This window comes from Vicugna pacos, chromosome 8 (assembly GCF_048564905.1).
Source record: "Vicugna pacos chromosome 8, VicPac4, whole genome shotgun sequence".
Taxonomy (NCBI): Eukaryota; Metazoa; Chordata; class Mammalia; order Artiodactyla; family Camelidae; genus Vicugna; species Vicugna pacos.
Genome location: NC_132994.1, coordinates 49,053,762 through 49,072,558, shown reverse-complemented (window position 1 = coordinate 49,072,558; position 18,797 = coordinate 49,053,762). Strand labels below are relative to the sequence as shown.

Genomic DNA, 18,797 nt, shown 5'->3' with positions numbered 1-18,797 from the left:
ATTCAGGAATCCCCTAATGGGCAAACTTTACTTGGGCATTTCCCCTTGACCTGGCCAAGAATTTCAGATTTGGGCAGAATGCACCCAATGAGGCTTTTCTACCCAATATTTCCTTCCCTCTCTCCTTTCACATGCTCAGACCTGCATTTTAGCCAAAGGCTCCCTGAATACTATGCTCTCTCCCCAGCCATCCTTCACTGGAGTATCCCCCCATACATTTTTTGGCATTTCCTCCTTGGAGGATCCAAGAAAACATAAACCCTATGAAGTAGGTCCTATTACAAATAAAGAAGCTGAATTACAGGAAGATTTCAGAAACCGTTTTACAGTTTACATGAAGCAGTGGAGCTGGGATTTGACCTGAGGCAGTTTGATATCAAAAGTAGTTTTCTTATTGACATCAAAATGTCAATAAAGAGCCAAGAAATAAAATCATAAATGTTTTCTTCTGCCTTTCCTCTTCCTCTCTTCTTCTCCTTCTTCTTCTATTCATTCTTCCTCTTCCTCTCCTCCTCCTCTCCCCCTCCCTCCTCCTCCTCCTCTCCCCCTCCCTCCTCCTTCTCCTCTCCCCCTCCCTCCTCCTTCTCTTTCTTTTACTTCTTCCTCTTCCTCTTCTCCTCCTCTTCCTTCTCCATCTCCTTCTTTTATCCCTTACTCTTAATTCTCCCAGAAGCTCTGAGTCTACACTGGCAAGTCCTGTTTTCTGGGTACTCTGTAACTTGGCCTTGAACCTATTCTTTCCTCCTCCCTCCTCTCTTTCTTTCCCTCCCTTTCTCTTATTAACTTTCTTCCTCCCAGCATTTGTTTTGTTTTGCCCTATGAGGAGGACCAAACTTTTGTAGTAGAAGACATGCTACTTTACTTTGTATATGTTGTACATTTATAATGTGTTGAAAATTTATAGTATGCTTGTTGTTTGTTGTATACATGAGCAAAATTATGATGTGGAAATGTAACAAAATCATAAATATGAGGAAATGTCAGCCTGGGCTTGATTTTCTTGGGCAAGTCACTTTCTTTGCTAGATTTCCCTTCATTTTTTCATTCATTTGTTCCCTTCATTTGCTCCAAATAATGCCTGAGGTTCCTTCCACTTCTAAGATTATAGGTTCCTACAAACAAATTTCTCCTTGTTTTCTACGAATCTGTGATCAATTGAAACGTTTATGAACCTATGAACTTGAATATACTTTTAAAAACATACTGACAGCTGTCTTTACAAGGCAAGACTTCAGCCAGGAATTGCCTAGTTTTCACACTTGCAATTTGCACACTTAGCGACCATTATTTGGTAAGACACCATCAGGGCAGGCCAGCAGCAGCAGCACGCGGAACACAGCATGCCGAGGTACAAGCCATGCAGCGCCTCTGGGATTACCGGGGCCACGGGCCGATGGGCTCCCCGAGGACATCCGCCGGAGCTGCTGAAGCCCCACCTCTGGGGGGACCCCAGCACCCACTGTACTCTCTGGGGCTGCTGCTCCTGTCGGTGCACCTGCCTGCTGAGGTTGCATCGTTTCCCTACGAAGCCTGATTTACAGACACATCTTCCTGTAATATCACACTGCGGTGTCACAGAGCCAACGGGATTGCAGCCACATAACACACAGAATTGCTTCTCGGGGTCCCACCTCATAGTGGGCTTTAAAAACCAATAGAAAAACAGAAGAAAAAAAGAGCATATAATGTTATTCAAGAGATAGAAGCAAATGATATTTTCAAGCTTCCTACAGAAAGGCCAGTTTGACATCTGAGAAGTGCTTGATTCTGCTTAACAGTGTCTATCACCCCAAAATTACATATTTATGTGAAAGAGAGTGCAAATCCACGCAGTCTCATGGAGGAATGTCAAGGTGCTCACCAAGCTGAAGGCAGGGCAATACGTTCAGGACCAGAGAGCAACATATTTTGATTTGTGTTTCATTGTAACAAAATGGTGTCTAAAAAATACTATGATTTGCTGCTCTACTGAAAGCTTTTGTTGAATAGAATGCTCTCCAGATCTTTTAAATGATGGAACTAGAACAAAGTGTTTGATAAAAGCAAAGGGTGAGACATTTCTTTTTGCCAAAAACATAGAAACAAAGAGTCCTTGACTCTCCATAGACTGAGGTTAAATTTGTATGTTGTTTCAGAAATATCTGAATTACAGTAAATATTACACAAACTCACTACCAAGAAAACACAGGTTAAGGTCACATGATAGTTTATGGCAAATTTTGTTCTATTTTGAAGAAAACATTTCAATGATCACAGTGATTTTACGTGTAGAATTAGATAATCCTGAACCCATCATTCAATATACTCAGGTGTATGTCACTGAAAGCCAATGAAAAGTTTGAACAAAGAAGTGATTCATCGATTAGCTCCTGCTTCTTACCTTGCATTCATCACACCGCCGTCCCTGCACGTTAGGTTTGCACTCACACTGCCCTGTCTGGGCATGGCAAATTTCAGAGAAGGAGCCGTTGGTGTTACAGTGACAGGCTGCAAAGAGAAGAGAGATCTGTGGTTGGGAAAAATGTTCTAACAGTCTTAATAGGCTTGTTAAATAATAATGGCCTCCAGATGGTAATTCTACCACAAAGTTTTAGAATAGAATGTTTTCTGACTGATAGGTTTTCTGTTAGGCATTATAGCATTTGATCTTTACAACTCTACAAGCTGTAGAAAGGATTTATGTAAAGCTGCAGCACAGTTCCTGGCACATCATATGCTCTGAAAATATTAATGCCACCATTATTACTCCAATTTTGAGAATGAAGATGCTAAAATTCAAAGTAGCCATAACTTAAACAAGGCCATGTGATTAGCAGGTGAAATAGCTGAGTCCAGAACCTCAGTCCCCTGACTTCAGGTAAAATGTTCTTTCCATCACTCCTCCAGCTGTTCTGCTTCTCCATAGGTATACTGGGGTGACATTAAACATTTTATAGTCTCATTACAAGTAATGCATACTGACTCTGGAGCTGAAATAATATTGAGAAATTATCAAAATTAATAGCATGCATGGCATAATATTAATGCCACTATTAATGATGCAAAATTAATTATTTTTTCAATTTAATGATTATTTACTATGTGCCAGTTTTTGTATTAAGCTCAAAAAATGAGCTTGAGATAAAATACACATATATACACATATACATAAATCTTTGAGATTAGAAAATTATGTAAGGCAAAAGCAGTTAAGTAGACATTTTTCCAAAGAGGACATCAAAGTGGCTGACAGGCACACAAAAAGATGTTCAGCACCATTAATCATCAGGGAAATGCGAATCAAAACCACAATGAGATATCACCTCACACCTGTAGAATGACTAGCATCAAGAAGACAAGAGATAACAGGTGCTGGTGAGGATGTGGTGAAAAGGGAACCTTCTGTACACTGTTGGTGGGGATGTAAATTGGTCCAATTGCTATGAAGAACAATATGTAGGTTCCTTAAAAAATTAAAAATAGATCTACCATATAATCCAGCAATCTCACATCTGGATATATACCCAAAGGAAATGAAAACAGTATTTCGAAGAGATAAATGCATTCCCCTGTTTACTGCAGTGTTATTCACAATAGCCAGGATATGGAAACAACCCAAATGCTCATCAATGGGTGAGTGGATAAAAAGATGTGGTGTATATACACAGTGAAAGATTATTTAGCTATGAGAAAGGAGGATACCCTGCCATCTGCAATGACATGGAAGAACCTTGAGCACATTATGCTAAGTGAGGTAAGTCAAACAGAGAAAGACAAGTACTGATACCACTTACTTATACATGGAATCTGAAAAAGTCAAACTCAAAAAACACAGAGTAAAATGGTGGTTACTATGGGATGAGGGGATAAAATTGATGTTGTTTAAGGGTACAAACTTCAACAAGTAGTAAATAAGCCATAGCAATCTAATGTACAGTATAGTGAATGTTGACAATAATATTGTACCATAATTATATAGTAGGATAAATATCACTACAATGGCAACCACATTACCATATATACATGTATAAAAGTAACATGTTTTTACACCTTAAATTTATAAAATGTTTTATGTCAAACATATTCAATAAAATGTATATAAGATAAAAACTTTTTTTAAGTGTATTAAGAGAATAGCATTATAATTTTTAAAAATCATTTTTATTTTACCATTTATACTGTCTCTAAATATAGAAAATGTATCTGGTTTCAGTAATCTTTTGTCATTTCTGTGTTATGCAGTTGTCCAATGTTATTTGGAAACATATAATAAATCAGTCTAAAAATTAAGCAGCTTTTTCACAAAAAGAACAGTAATGAATGGTTCACTCTGTACTCTACAAGTGTATTTTTTATAGTACATATAATTGCATTGATACCACAATAAAAATGTGAGGAGATGACATGGGAATTGAGACTATTCACAGATCGTTTTGGTAAATTTTGTACACTATTTCATGTCTCTGAATATTTTGATTTAAGCACAACTTATAAAAAATTATAAATACCTACTCCACGAGCCTATGCGATTTTTCTGTTCATTTGGCTAGAGGTTGTATTTAGTTTTACTGTTTCCTAAAAATTGCTTGATTTTTCTTCCAGCAGTGTGGCCTTCAGTGTTTGCTAACTTGATACTAGTTGGGAGGCCCCTGAGGAAATGACCCCAGTCAGTTATCTGTAGGTGATAGCTTAAAGAGAGAGAGTCTATAGCTGGTATGTGAGAAAAGGTTGAAGAAAATATTTTCCTTAAATACTCCTTTCATTTGGATACTAGAATTGTTGTATATACTTTTAGTTTCTTTATACGAGTTTCTTATATACATACATTATAAATCAATTTTTAAAATCTCAAAAAATTTAGAATTTAAAAGCCACTTTTTCTTAGAGTAAGGAATACCAGATTATATGCCATAAAATCCTCTTAAAATAATAAAAAACAATATAGAACTTTGATTGGTATTTAAAAATGAAATATATGACACAAACAATATAGATAAATTCAAAAGGCAAAATACATTTTTATAGTAGTATGCTTTTCAGGAACAGATCTAGAGGCAACTAAATTAATAGTTCACTGTGAATTTTCTTTTCTTTAGGGTTTACCAACTCTGCATAGAAGAGCCACTGTATCTATGAAATATCATAAAATGGACAGTAAATAAGTTTCTGATATTTTTATATGCTAAAGAGCATTAAAAACATAATCATGTCCCAATGTTCATAGCAGCATTATTTACAATAGCCAAGATAGGGAAACAATCTAAATGTCCACCAATAGATGACTGGATAAAGAAGTTGTGATGTATTTTTACAATGGAATACTATTCAGCCATAAAAAGAATAACATAATGTCATTTGCAGCAACACAGATGGACATGGAGATTGTCATTCTAAGTGAAGTAAGCCAGAAAGAGAAAGAAAAATACCATACGGTATCACTTATACGTGGAATCTTAAAAAAAAAAAAAAAGGCAAACAAACTTATTTACAAACAAGAAAAAGATTCACAGACATAGAAACCAAAGGGGGAAGGGGGTGGGAAGGGATAAATTGGGAGTTTGAAATTTGCAAATACTAATATGTATAAAATAAATAAACAAGTTCATACTGTATAGTACTGGGAACTATATTAAATATCTTGTAGTAACTTAACTTTTGCTGAAAAAGAATCTGAAAATGAATGTATATATGTTCATGTATGATTGAAGCATTGTGCTGTACACCAGAAATTGACACAACATTGTAAACTGACTATATTCCAATAAAAATATATATACAAAAAAAACATAATCATGTCTATACCTCATGGCAAGTGATATAAAAATTGGTGATGGTTCAAAAGTGTCTTTAGACTAAATTCTTCTATGTGTTCTTAAGACTTCATGCTACAGATTCTGAATTTACCACAGTAAAAAAATAGTTGAACTGTCTCCTCAATTTTATGGAGAGGGTTTTTGGAAGATAGTAAACAAGGTCATTCAACGAGTAACACAGCCCTAAAACTAGTGAGGCGTGGATACTCATACAGGCTAAGAGCATCTCCACAAAAGGAGCCACTGAGCTACTAGGTGTGAGCAGCCCAGGCCCCAGGCAGCTCCCAGGATGCTCTCATATGCTAGATTCTTTAATCCCCACAGAAAACTATGACCCTTTATGTAAATGAGGAAGCCGAATCTCAGTGAAGTCAAATGTCCTGCCCAAGTTCACACAGCTAGATAGTGTAGATCCTAGATGATGTGTTTGAATGGGAAAATTTCTTATGCTCCCTGTGATTTTACACAGAAGCCACAAATCCACGGTGTTTAAACATGCTTCTAAGCCTCCTAGAAATACTGCTTAAAAAAAATTGACAATTTATGGGTGATATTAATAGTTGCTGATTATTCCAGAGAGGGATTTGTTTTTGACTCAACAAACTGTCATTTTTAAATGAGAAAAAGTTGGCACTCATCTTCCAAACCTGTGAGGAGAAAGACACATTTCTTATTGAAATTGGGGGCCCTATAAGGTCTTTGGTGTTTAGGGAAGACAATAACAGGCACTACATTCCTAGTGGTTTCCATAATTTTGCAGATCTTGGGACTCAACTGAATAATTAGAAGAGTCTCATCTTAGATAATGAAGTCAGCAGACGTGAACCTGCTCTGCCTAAAGATTGTAACAGCAGGTGAAGTTGATGGCAGTGTCCAGTGCTAACGTGGACTAACACGGATTCTCACTCCATTTGATTCTGCACGAGATTGCCGTTGCATATTACATTACCACTAATATAGAACATTTATAAATTCTGTGCAACGCTAAATAACACAACTAAGGAGATGACAGTCAGGGTGGGAATGTAACTAATATGGATGAAGCCCTACAATAGCTAGTCTTGTGGAAAGAAAACACAGAAGTAGCATTCTATGAACAGTCCTAAGGTGATAGTTAATCTCTCAAACAATCACAAATGCCAGTGTGCTAGAAGACTGGCAGATTTTTACACCTATTATGAAATGCAAGAATATGAAGTTTACATAAGAAAGCATAACAGGTTAACACCTACTGACAGGTACAAATGGAATAATATGGGCGGATAAATTTATTTCAAGAAGATGATTGGAACTGAGATAAACAATAAGGATAAATAGGGCCTACCCAATTTTCAAATTCTTCTTACCTGTCATAGACGTAGATTTATTTAAAAATCTACATTTCACATGTAAATGGAAATATGTGTATCATTTGAAAAACAATGACACCTCAACAGTGCAGCAATTTTGAAAGGATTTAATCTCAGCACAAAGAAATCCACCTGAATATTCAGACTCTGTGGATGGGCTGTGCAGCTACCTTACGTGTATTATACATAATTTCCTACTCTCCAATCCCCACTCAAGCACTCATCAGCTCCTTGAGGTGCAATACATCAATTCTGTCAGGGGCATCAATAGTTCAGGACTTACGCTGACAGTTCTTTGCATCAGCTGCGTCTCCAAAATATCCATCAGCACAAAGCTCACAGTACCGGCCCGTTACACCTGGCTTACATATCAGACAGGAGCCAGACAAGCTGTCACAGCTGCCAGGAATGGAGAAGTCAAGGTTGTCATTGCATTGGCATGGCTGACACGATCCTCCAGGTACAGAAGGTTGTCCAAAATAGCCTTCTGCACACCTAGGGTGAAAAATTTCATCAGTGAATATTTGGGAGGAACTCATGAAACCCACTGGGGGCAATGTTTATATATTTTTTTTCATTTTACCCCTCTCACAGGATACGCTTTCCCTTTAAGTGCTCTTTTTCTCAAGTGCAAGGTGATTTAAAAAAATGTTTCCTGTTACTGCAGTGTAGATACAAGATGAAATCCTGCCAGCCCCACTAGTAATTAGATTTCAGCCAGAGAAAAAAAAATCTTGTCACTGGCACTGAAGATGAGACCAAAGCATAATAAGAAATCTGCTGCTGGCACTCTGGAGGAATCCAGGTCCATGTTGGAAAGCCTTTGTAGTACAACACATCATATGTATCTACTCCAGTTGGTTGTTTTCTGTGCAAATATGTAAGGTTCACATTTTTTGTTGTTGTTACAGCAAGAGCTTATTATGAGGAAACAGGCTCACAAGGAAATTCAATAGTGAGAATTCAGAATTTATTACAGAGAAAATAGAAAGATTCTCATTATTTGTGTGGGGGCTGTGAGTATCTCTGAAAGAATAACAGGCTTTTATGTATTTGCATATCCATACAGAGGCAGATGTCCACTGAAGAATCTTTGCTGAGAAGCAGGCATGCCTGCATGTTATGGTAACATGACGTAAGGTGATGCTTAACTGTGCCCACAACTCTTATTAACAAACTCTAGGTTTTTTTTTAAGACTAAATACTATTTTACGTATTATTGGAAAAATGAAAGCTCATTTCTTTATGAGGCATAGGAGAGTTTTTTAAAATTATAGTATCAAATTTCCCTTTAACCACATGTTTTGTTTTAAAATGCTACTTAACGTGTCAGATACACAGAGACACCTTTATGCAAGCACCTATTTATATTCTGCTCTGTCTTCTCGTTCAGTTACATTTGCTCATGCTTCATATTAAGCTCCACTTGCCAAAGGAGAAATGAAACAGTGCATCTGAAGTCTTATCCTCAGGTTAGCTCTGTGATCTCTGTGATCTGTGCCATCGTAGCAAAATAAAGAGTCTTTTGCAGCAAGAGTCAAAATCGAAGGGCAATAAAAACAATGTGGGAGAATATAATTTCAATAGTATAGTATTTTTTTATGTTCATCTACTTACAGATATGTAAGTCATTGTGCAGAAAGAAATGCTCTCTACCATTCAAAATAGAAAAGGCTTAAATTATACGAGGATACTTTAATAGTATCATGATTGTGGAGCAATGTCATTAATTTGGTAAAGTACTTTGATAATTCTAAGTTTTCTAAGACATTTATAGGTGCCATAATAAGCTTGTAGAATTACCTTGTTATCATAATTTTTAATGAGATTACTAGTTTTAATTTTAACAAAATACTTTATAAATTGTGAAAGTCATTGTATAAATATTGCTTGGAAGAATACTGCCACCCACAAATAGAATTGCTTATCAATTCCCTATTGTAAAATATTAACTAATATATTGGTGCAGAAAATTCCCCCACAATCACTTCGGGAATGATATTCAATAAAGATAATAAGATCCTTTTGAATTTTAACCCAATTCTTCTTGCCTTACTTGATATTCAGGGCTTATGATCACATCCACATATATTCACATCTCATTTTGTTTACCATTAAGAGAGTGAATTTGGTCCGCTAGAATAACAATATAAAATGATCATTATCACAGATAACAAAACCCCATTATTTTCATCTCACTTTTCTCAAAATGATTTAGTGTCCTCAGGAGAGACGACACTATATAATGAGATCTGGGAATTTTTTTAATGTAGATAACAATTAATAAGTCCAAAATTCTCTCATAATAATAATTTTAAAAAATCACTTCAAACCAGGAGAAAATAACTACAATTAAATAGAATAAGTGAAGAAGCATCTGTCTTTTATTTTTTGTTGTAGGACATGTAAGGAGACATACTGAATATACGTGATGCATCATTTATATGCCACTTCACTTAAAGTGAGCGTTCAGATTTTATTACTAGTGTGTGTATGTGTGCACATGCATAAGTATGTGCTTCTGTGTATTTATACACAGAACAGTATTCTTAGAGACTTAAAAAATGTTTCAATAGAAATTAAAAGGTGATTCTAGGGTCAGTGAATACAGTATTGCTAATCATATTTTATTAATAACAATAGTGTTTTATAGTCTGATCAAGTTGGATTCACCTAATTAAAATTGGTGTAAATCACAGTCCTTTAAACCTTTCCAGCTTTTCAGATTTTCACTGTACCAAAACAAATTGTACTTTGAAATCTCAAATCCTCTCATTTTCATATGTAAGGCAGAAGGACGACATTTTTAAACAGAGTTTATTGATTTTTTTACTAGAGATGGACAACTTGACATGGCAAAGTCACTGCTCCTTTACACATTCACTAACTTTTTTTCAAATCACACTGTAATATTTTAGAAAAAGACCCTTTAAACATAGGTAACACATCTAGTTATGTAATATGGTTATTTCTATTGATAACCTAGGAACCTGTCTCTCTCTCTCTCTCTCTCTCTCTCTCTGAGAGAAAATGGCAGAAGTGCAAAGAAACAACAATGAGAGGAAGAAAGGAAACTGGCGAGACTTTTTTCTTACCTCATTCTGCTCCATCATTTTTTCAGTAACTTTTGGCTAAAATCTGCGGCTTAGGTTCTTACTATCTATACACTGAACACAATGTTTCAATCTCTCTAAGCAAATTAGAAAGGCTCTTGCTTTTTTCCCCCTCCCACCCTTCCTTAAACATCTACTGAACACTTTTATATGATATTAATATAAATAAGGTACAGTCTTCAAACTACAGCCCATGGAGAAGAAAGATACGCAGTCAACCCTTGAACAACATACGGGAGTCCACTTATACACAGATTTTTTTTTTCCAGTAAACGTTATAGTATTAAATGAACCAAGCTTGGCTGAATCCTCAGATGCCACATTGTAGATACAGAGGGCCAACTACAAAACTTTCCATGGTTTTCAACTGCAAGGGTCAGTGTCCTCAAGCCTCACGTTGTTCCAGGGTCACCTGTACTTAAAAATGTCGCAGTGAACTATTAGAGCATGCAAATACTGTTAAGGAAGCACAGAAAAGGGCAGCTAACTCAGATGAGGATTCATTAAGGGCCCTTTCCAGACAATAGAGCTGAATTTACAGAGTCGGGCAGAGTTAGTCTTAGACAGAGGGGTAGAAGAGCTGCAGTCTTCCAGGCAGAGGGAACAGGATTGGCAAAGCCACAGGGGAGGTGACTGGAACATAAATGGGAGTGGCTGTGCAATCATGCTGTACTCTTACTACCTCCCATTTGACCGAACCAGCTAAAGACTGAGGGAGTGTGGCTGCTTATATGGCGCCTTTCTGAAAATTAAAAAAACGGTGGGCATATTCAGAACAATGAAGAGATAAGTGGACATAGCTGGGCACCCAAGCACAGCTCAGTAGTGTATTGGCAAGAAGAGGACACGCTGGATTCAAGCTCTCAGTCTCCCCCACTTGGTTGAGTACCTTTATACAGTGTACACAATGCACAACTACAGACGAGCACATTTCTGAAACGTCACGCGTAGTCACAATTCTACTAATGATACTACCAAGTAAGTATAACTGTCTCTCTTCTCTTATTTCTGAAACCCCATGCTTTGCATCCAGCACTCAGGGTTCAAGGGGACTCAACCATGAGTAGAAATTCTCACCAGCATAGTGATCAGATGACAATTAAACTTGGTTCAGAGTCAAGACAATTTCTGAAGCAGAGAATACCTAAATTGGATTTTGGAACCACAACTTAAAAGAAAAAAGACGGAACTTCTCTGACACTGAATATAAAGCATGTAGATAAAATTGTAGGTGAATTTCCAAAATACTAAGCAATTGAGCCCAGATAACTTCTGCATTCTCAGTGGCAACTGTGAAGCTAGTGTTGACTTTGACCTCTCTCTGTTTACTTGGGGAGGACTTAAAATTGGCCAGCCCAGGAGGGGACAGGGTTTAGGGGGGTCCATGTATCCCAGTAAGTTTCTTCTGGTCCTGTGGATCTCGCTGGGTGAACTTGCCACAGTCAACGTCTTTCTCCATGAAATGTGATTATGTGGCTGAGGCTCCATATTCAGAAAGTAGCTTAGTGCCCAGTAGAGCAAGTATTATCAGCATTTAGCTCACTTTAAAAAAAAAAAAACTTTTAAAAATTGAAGTATATTTGATTTACAATGTTGTGTTAGTTTCTGGTGTACGGCATAGTGATTCAGTTATGGCTCACTTTTTTACTCCATGTTCTTTTTAATTTCTCTTGAAGCCCCAACACTCATCTCTTTTTGACCTCAAAATACTGTCTATTTTTCTACTTTTTCTTCTCTTTCTCCTCTTCTCTAGACAGTAAAAGCCTAGAATTTTAGCAAAGTGTCAAGATGAATATCCCATCCCCTCACCCCTGGCCCTCTTTTTTACTTTTGTTTAAACCATTCCCCAGTAAGATGAAAGCAGTCATATTTCAAAGTATGAGTGCTTTGGCCCTAAGCAAGTTTCTGGAAACTGTAACTAGTGTCCTACTTGTGACAGACTATCGATCCCTATTTTGTCATATCTTGTTTTGCCATCCTCTTGTTCACGATGTTTCTCCCTTCCCTCAATTTAAGCAGCAAGGCCATCTGTGCTGCGTGACTGAGGGAAGGGATCCAACAGGGACAGAAGCAGAAACATAGGAACCTTCTGGACTTTGGACTCCATCTCTGTGAATGTGGCACCTCCTCCCACAGTTCATCCCCGAACAGGAAATGGATGGAGTTGGAAAGGCAGATGGAGGAGAAATGATAAGAGTAGAGATGTCAGTGGATCCCAGTGTGGAAGGAAACCAGCAGAACGAGCCCTGTGCCCCCACAGGTGGTAGGAAAGTACTGCAGAGAGTTATTAGACCTGAGGGGAAAGGTAATCAGGGGCATCGGAAAAAGGAAGAGGTCAGCAGAAACAGGTTTGGAAGGAGTATTCAGGACTGGTTGGCCCCACCATATGTCCATTGCCCTTAACACAGACACAGTCTCTCTCTCTCTCTCTCTCACACACACACACACACACACACATGCACACACTCACTCGAGCGTTCAAGCCTCTTGGTACTAAGTAAGCTTGCTTGAACTTTGGTTCTAACCAAAGTTAGAGGTGGGAAGTGGGGGTGGGAGAGAAGAGAAAAAAATTTAAAACAAATTTTTAAAATTGGGATATAACTGACATACAACATTGGATAAGTTTAAAGTGTACTTGACTGAGAGTATGTGTCCAAGCTCTCACAGTTCCTACATATAAATTTGATCTCAAAATAGAAATTAAATTGAGATTAAAAATATAAATTTATAATTCCCATCTACCTGAGCTCCATAGTCTGAGATGCATTCTTGCTATATGATAAAAGTAGGGATTTATGGTCACATAAGATTAGAAAACGCTGACGTAAACAAACTGAAGTGATTTTCTTCATTACAGAACTGGTCAGAAATTTTAACATGCTAATAGATGCTTCCCAAACTTATGTGATCACAGAACTCTATTCCAAGATAATTTACAGCTCGAGAAACATGGCTTTAGTTTTCCAATGCTGATTTTGTGTCGATGATACGCATAAACTGATTACACCAATCATTCACAGAATAGTTCTGATTACAAGATTTTCAATGCGACCAGTATCTTCTTCTTACCCTGACCCTTATTCTCCCTCCCTTCCATTTCAGTCTGCCCATCTTAAAAAATGTTTCTCTTAATATTCTGGATCCATCTAATAGACTTTTTGGCTCATATAAATACAGAGAAATGATAAACCCTAAATATTCCGGGAAAACCCTAATCCAAATTTTGGCTAGCAAAATAATACCACATAATATCACATCTTCTACACAATAATAGATTTAGATTATTACTGTTATTTTTACTATAGCTTCAGAGTTTTATTTTTATTTTTGAAGTATAGTTGATTTACAATGTTGTGCTATTTTTGAGTGAAACCTTCGAATCAGATGACATAGGCCATTTGATGAGCTGCATGCGCAGGTTTCCACCTTTTAAAAAATCAGATTAATAAAGATTTTAGACAAGAAATCATCCTGCCTGTCAGGTATTTCTTTCCTTGGTGATTTTTATTATTCATATTAGAATGTTTTTCAGAATACACTGAATTATTCTCATCCACATTAAAAATGTGAGCTGCTTGAGGGCAAGGACGGTAGAATGCATCTGTTTTATAGCCTTTGTCTAGCCCCATGCCTAACACATGGTAGTTGGAAAACAAATGTCTGTTAAATAAAATGTAGGATTGTAAATTGCAAATGGTTCAGAAACCATTGTTTAATGTGTATAGAAAAATACGTATCATGAAGCAAAGCAATATAAATACATCAGAGGCTAAGCTCACCTAGAAAAGTGGATATAATGGCCTTGTATGACAGAGCAGCTGTCATTTTCCAGTTGCTAAAAAAAAAAAAAAGGTTGCCTGTAGTGAGCCAGGGGGATTGGGCATTTGATGTAAATATGTCTTGGCAATGAGATGTTCTGCTATTATGGAATGCAATATACACGTGCCCTCCTTTTTTATTTTTTCTTAACACAATCAAAGACTTCCAGTTTCCTGATTGCAAATAAATCCTTACTTCAGTTCTGTTCCTCCATCATTAACTTACAGATGCTGCCCTACTCACAAGTAGTACTCGTTGCTGCTAGGAGCTGTCATTGGCATGTTGTCCACAGCCAGCTAGCTGCTGGCTAAATTCTCTCTGGGTGATTGGCTCTTGCTTCATTAACTTTATGCAGCCTGGTTGAAATAGGGATGATGGCTGCCAAGAGGATGGGAAAATATAGGCAGAAAAAGCCCTCTGTGGCGTCAGCCTTGGTGATCCTGGGAAAAAGCAGGTCACTTCCTCTGCCAGCTCCCCCCACCCCCAGTGATGGCAGCAAAGGGCAATGTTTTCAGTGCTAAACCCAGAGAGATGCTGTGGTGTTTGTCAGTGATATCATTGACCATTTTCAGTGAGACCGAAATACAGAAGAATCTTTTCCTCCAAAAGATTTCAGAAGAAAAAATAATCACACAAATTACATAAAATAATGTCCATGGTTCCACTGCAAAGTAACTTAGTAAAATAAACAGAAATTAAAATACTGGCTTAGAAGTAATTAGAAAAGGATATAAATCATGATAATAAATTAACTTTTGTTTCGATTTTCAAATATATGTAAGGTAAATTATGGACCTCTTGCTGAACTATGAACTACACATTTAAGCCACATTTTAAGGACAAAAAGCTAATTATGAAAAATAAATGGTGCCAATGTAGACAGTAAGATAAATCTTAAAGTGCATGACTTTCCACTTGAGCAATACTTTCTAGAAAGACTGCAGGTTAATGCCTAACCTTTAAGATTAAAACATTAATCAAACATTCTCTGAGCGAATGGAGATTTATAGAGTAATTTCCAGAGAATAAATAAACTATAAAAATATAATGCATTTGCTTGACAAGTGTGGTGAGAAACTTTATTTCACCTCACTGAGTGTAGCGGCTTTTCTGGGTTACTGCAAAGGATGATAACGCCTGTGGTTTGATAACTCCCAAGGTGGAAATCATGTTGAAAGACAGTGTAGTATGTGCTTACCTCTCACAGCGTGGTCCTCTGTACCCGACAGGACATTCATCACAGATCAATCCAAGACTTCGGTCCAAATGGCACGTAGGGCTAAAGCTATGTTGATATCATTGGGGGATGACAGGGACAAGGAAGAAGCACAGGTACAAAGCCATTAGCAGCATATATTTATTTCTCTTCTTCCAACACTGCTGTGACTGAAGGGTAAGAGCTAGTCATTCTCGTCTCACAGACGGAGATTAGGGTCTGGCCAATGGAGAATGAAACGGCAGTGCTACTTCGGCAGATGTGAACACAGCCCAGTGGAGAGCAGTATCCCTGTGACATGTTATTAACTGACTTTTGACAGTTCTGGGTCCGTGATCATCGGTTACAAGTGGGACTGTACAACTGCTTCTTAGGGATTCCCCAGGCCGAGCAGAATACAGCCTTGTGCACTTTCTAGCCAAATCCTTCTGAATTTGAAGCAGCCCGAAGAAATCTGTCAGAGATTTTGGAAAACTCAGTATGCGGTAGTGGAAGTGGTGGTGGTGATGGGGTGTCTCTGTCCAGTACCCCTGTCACTGGTGTGTGTGTGTGTGTGTGTGTGTGTACAGGCTTCTGCCTGAGGGGACCTCATGGGTATGCTGTCTACACAAATGGAATATCAGAAAAGCTCTCAGATGAGATTCCTTCATGCATACTCTGCCTAAATTTATAATAAAACCAAACATCTTGTCATTTCGTATCTTCTGGCATGTTCCAAAGTTTACCTCTCTCTTTGCACGTATTTCCAGTTTGGGTCTGAAATAACAGAGTTGAACATCAAGTCAGGAACCAGCAGGTCAATTACGTGCTAGTTTCAGCCTCCATCAACATGTTTGACTTGGACAATGCTTCTTTGCCTTGTGAGAGACATCCCTCATGCATGAATCCTTACTCCAAGGGTAACACAGTGGCTCTCTGAAGAGCCAGCAACTGTTTTGAATTCTGTAAGTTCTGCACCTCTGCCATTTTAAAAGGAAATGTCCCCAATTAATCTTTCTCCCATTATGTTTTCCCTAAATTTATTTTCTATTACATATGACAGGACAATTCAGTAGAGGCTTGCTTGATGGCTAAATGAATTAAAGAGAGAACAGCAAATTAAACACTGCAAGGCCTGAGATCATTCTGGTCGTGGCACTTGCGTGACTTGGGAATACTTTCTTAACATTTGTGCAGATCAGATCACTAGTACTGCTTTGGAATAATACCCCTCCAGCTTAACTCATAGTAGTCCTATAAAGATTTAATAATTCTTTTATTTATTTATTTTTAATTGAAATATAATTGATTTACAATAGTGTTTTAGTTGCAGGTGTATAGCAAATTGATTCTGTTATATATATGTATTTCAGATTACTTTCCATTATAGGTTAATACAAGAATAGAGTTCCCTATGTTATACAGTAAATTCTTGAATAGAGTTCCCTATGTTATACAGTAAATTCTTGTTGCTTATCTATTTAATGTTTGATAGTTTGTATCTGTTAATCCCATATTCCTAATTTATGCTTCCTTTCTCCTTTTCTTCTTTGGTAACCATACATTTGTTTTCTATATCTGTGAGTCTGTTTCTCCTCTGTATATAGATTCATTTGTATTATTTCTTAGATTGTACATATAAGTGATATCATATATTATCTGTCTTCCTTGGTCTGATTTACCTCACTTGGTATGATACTCTCTAGGTTCATCCGTGTTGCTGCAAACTGCAATATTTCATTTCTAATGGATGAGTAATATTCCATTATATATACATAATGTGTGTTATACATTATGTATACATTGTATATATATGTTATGTATTACATAATATATAATATACTGCATCTTCTTAAAACAATGTCAGTTGATGGGCACTTGGATTGTTTCTGTACCTTGGTTATTGTAAATAGTGCTGCTGTGAACATTGGGGTGCATTTATCTTTTCGAGTAAGAGTTTTAATGTTTCCTGGATATATGCCCAGGAGTGGGATTGCTGGATCATATGGTAGCTCTGTGTTTAGTTATTTAAGGAACCTCCATACTGTTTTCCATAGTAGCTACCAGTTTACATTCCCACCAACAGTGTAGGACAGTTCCCTTTTCTCCACACCCTCTCCAGCATTTGTAATTTGTAGACTTTTTAATGATAGCCATTCTGACTAGTATGAGGCAATATCTCACTGTGGTTTTGATTTGAATTTCTCTAATAATTAGCAGTGCTGAGAATCTTTTCATGTACCTGTTGGCCATTTGTGTCATCTTTGGAGAAATATCTATATAGGTCTTCTGCTCATTTTTTGATTGGGTTGTTTGTCTTTTATGATTTAATAATTCTTAGGGGCTTTTTTGTTTTAGTAGCAAGCTATTAAAATTACATAGTTAATAATTTTAAAAATTTCAGTGCAGCGGAAAGTTTAAATGAATCTGTTGAGGTTAAGTGGGGAGAGCCTGGTCTGAGGTATCTTGAGTTTACATATCTTATTTAGATAAAAGATTTCATGTAAGGGGTTCTAGTAACTGCCACTAGCAGCAAAACCAAGTCACACCCAGCCAGTGGTCTGTGGGAAGAGAACCACCTTTCAGAAAGCAACCTGCGGCTAGCCACCTGTGACCCAAAGGGAAGTCCCCATGGGCAATTTTCTTGGCAGGAGTATGATTGCACTGAAGAGAAGAGGCACATACAAAAATGAAAAGTAACAGAATTTTTTTTCATCCCCATCCTGTGATTTGCTATTGTTTTTAGACATAAAAGGAAGGAGTGGATTTTGATAAATCTCTAGGATGCACCTATGTCTTCTTTTAAAATTGGCATTCTTTTAACTACCTCATCAGCTATGGAGAAAGTGACTAGTTTTAACTAGAAGCCCTACATTTTCCACTCATGTGGGACTACAATTATTGAAAGAAAACCCTACCAATTTTTTTTAAATCCTAAATTAGTTTACCATAAGTCATGTCCAAGGAGCTTGACAAGGCTTTCTACACTTTAAAACTATTTATAAAATAGATTTCAAACTCTTAAATATACAGAAGTAAAGCAAAATGTACTCAAAATCAATGTCATTTCAGAAAAAAACTAAGCAATAACAATATATCAGATTTGACTAACTCTTTGCATTTTTAGAGTGCTTTTTACAAATAATTCTATCATATTTTCACAAAGTCCTGTGAACTGTTCGGGGCAGACATAATTTTTCTTGTTCAAAACAATATGCTAATTTCCAGGAGAATTTAGCATAGGATCCAAAAGTTTTGATTTCTAACTTGACGCTCTCTTTTTACAATAACCAAATACTGGCATTCAACTTATTGGTAAGAATTAAGTGAGTCTAAACTTATAATAATATAACTACTTGACATGATAAATCTAAACAAAACCTTCTCATAAAATATATCTGTACGTGTGCTTCAATATTCTATAAAGAATATAACTGAGGAGGGTTCACTTCCTTACTGCTATAACTGTGGTTATAGCTATGGGGAAGACAGCATTCAGCCACAAAAACAAAATTAAAATGAGAAATAA

At 36.9% G+C, this 18,797-nt stretch overlaps 1 protein-coding gene across 1 annotated transcript in view; it reads right to left on the bottom strand.

Moving 5' to 3' along the window:
- Positions 1–18,797, bottom strand: part of LAMA2 (laminin subunit alpha 2) — a 518,385-nt gene that overhangs the window by 197,784 nt on the left and 301,804 nt on the right. The window contains exons 18-20 of the mRNA XM_072965855.1: positions 15,272–15,358; positions 7,425–7,636; positions 2,381–2,487 (exon numbers count right to left, since the gene is read on the bottom strand). Coding sequence (XP_072821956.1) covers positions 2,381–2,487; positions 7,425–7,636; positions 15,272–15,358 — 406 coding nt within the window. The remainder of the gene's footprint in view (positions 1–2,380; positions 2,488–7,424; positions 7,637–15,271; positions 15,359–18,797) is intronic.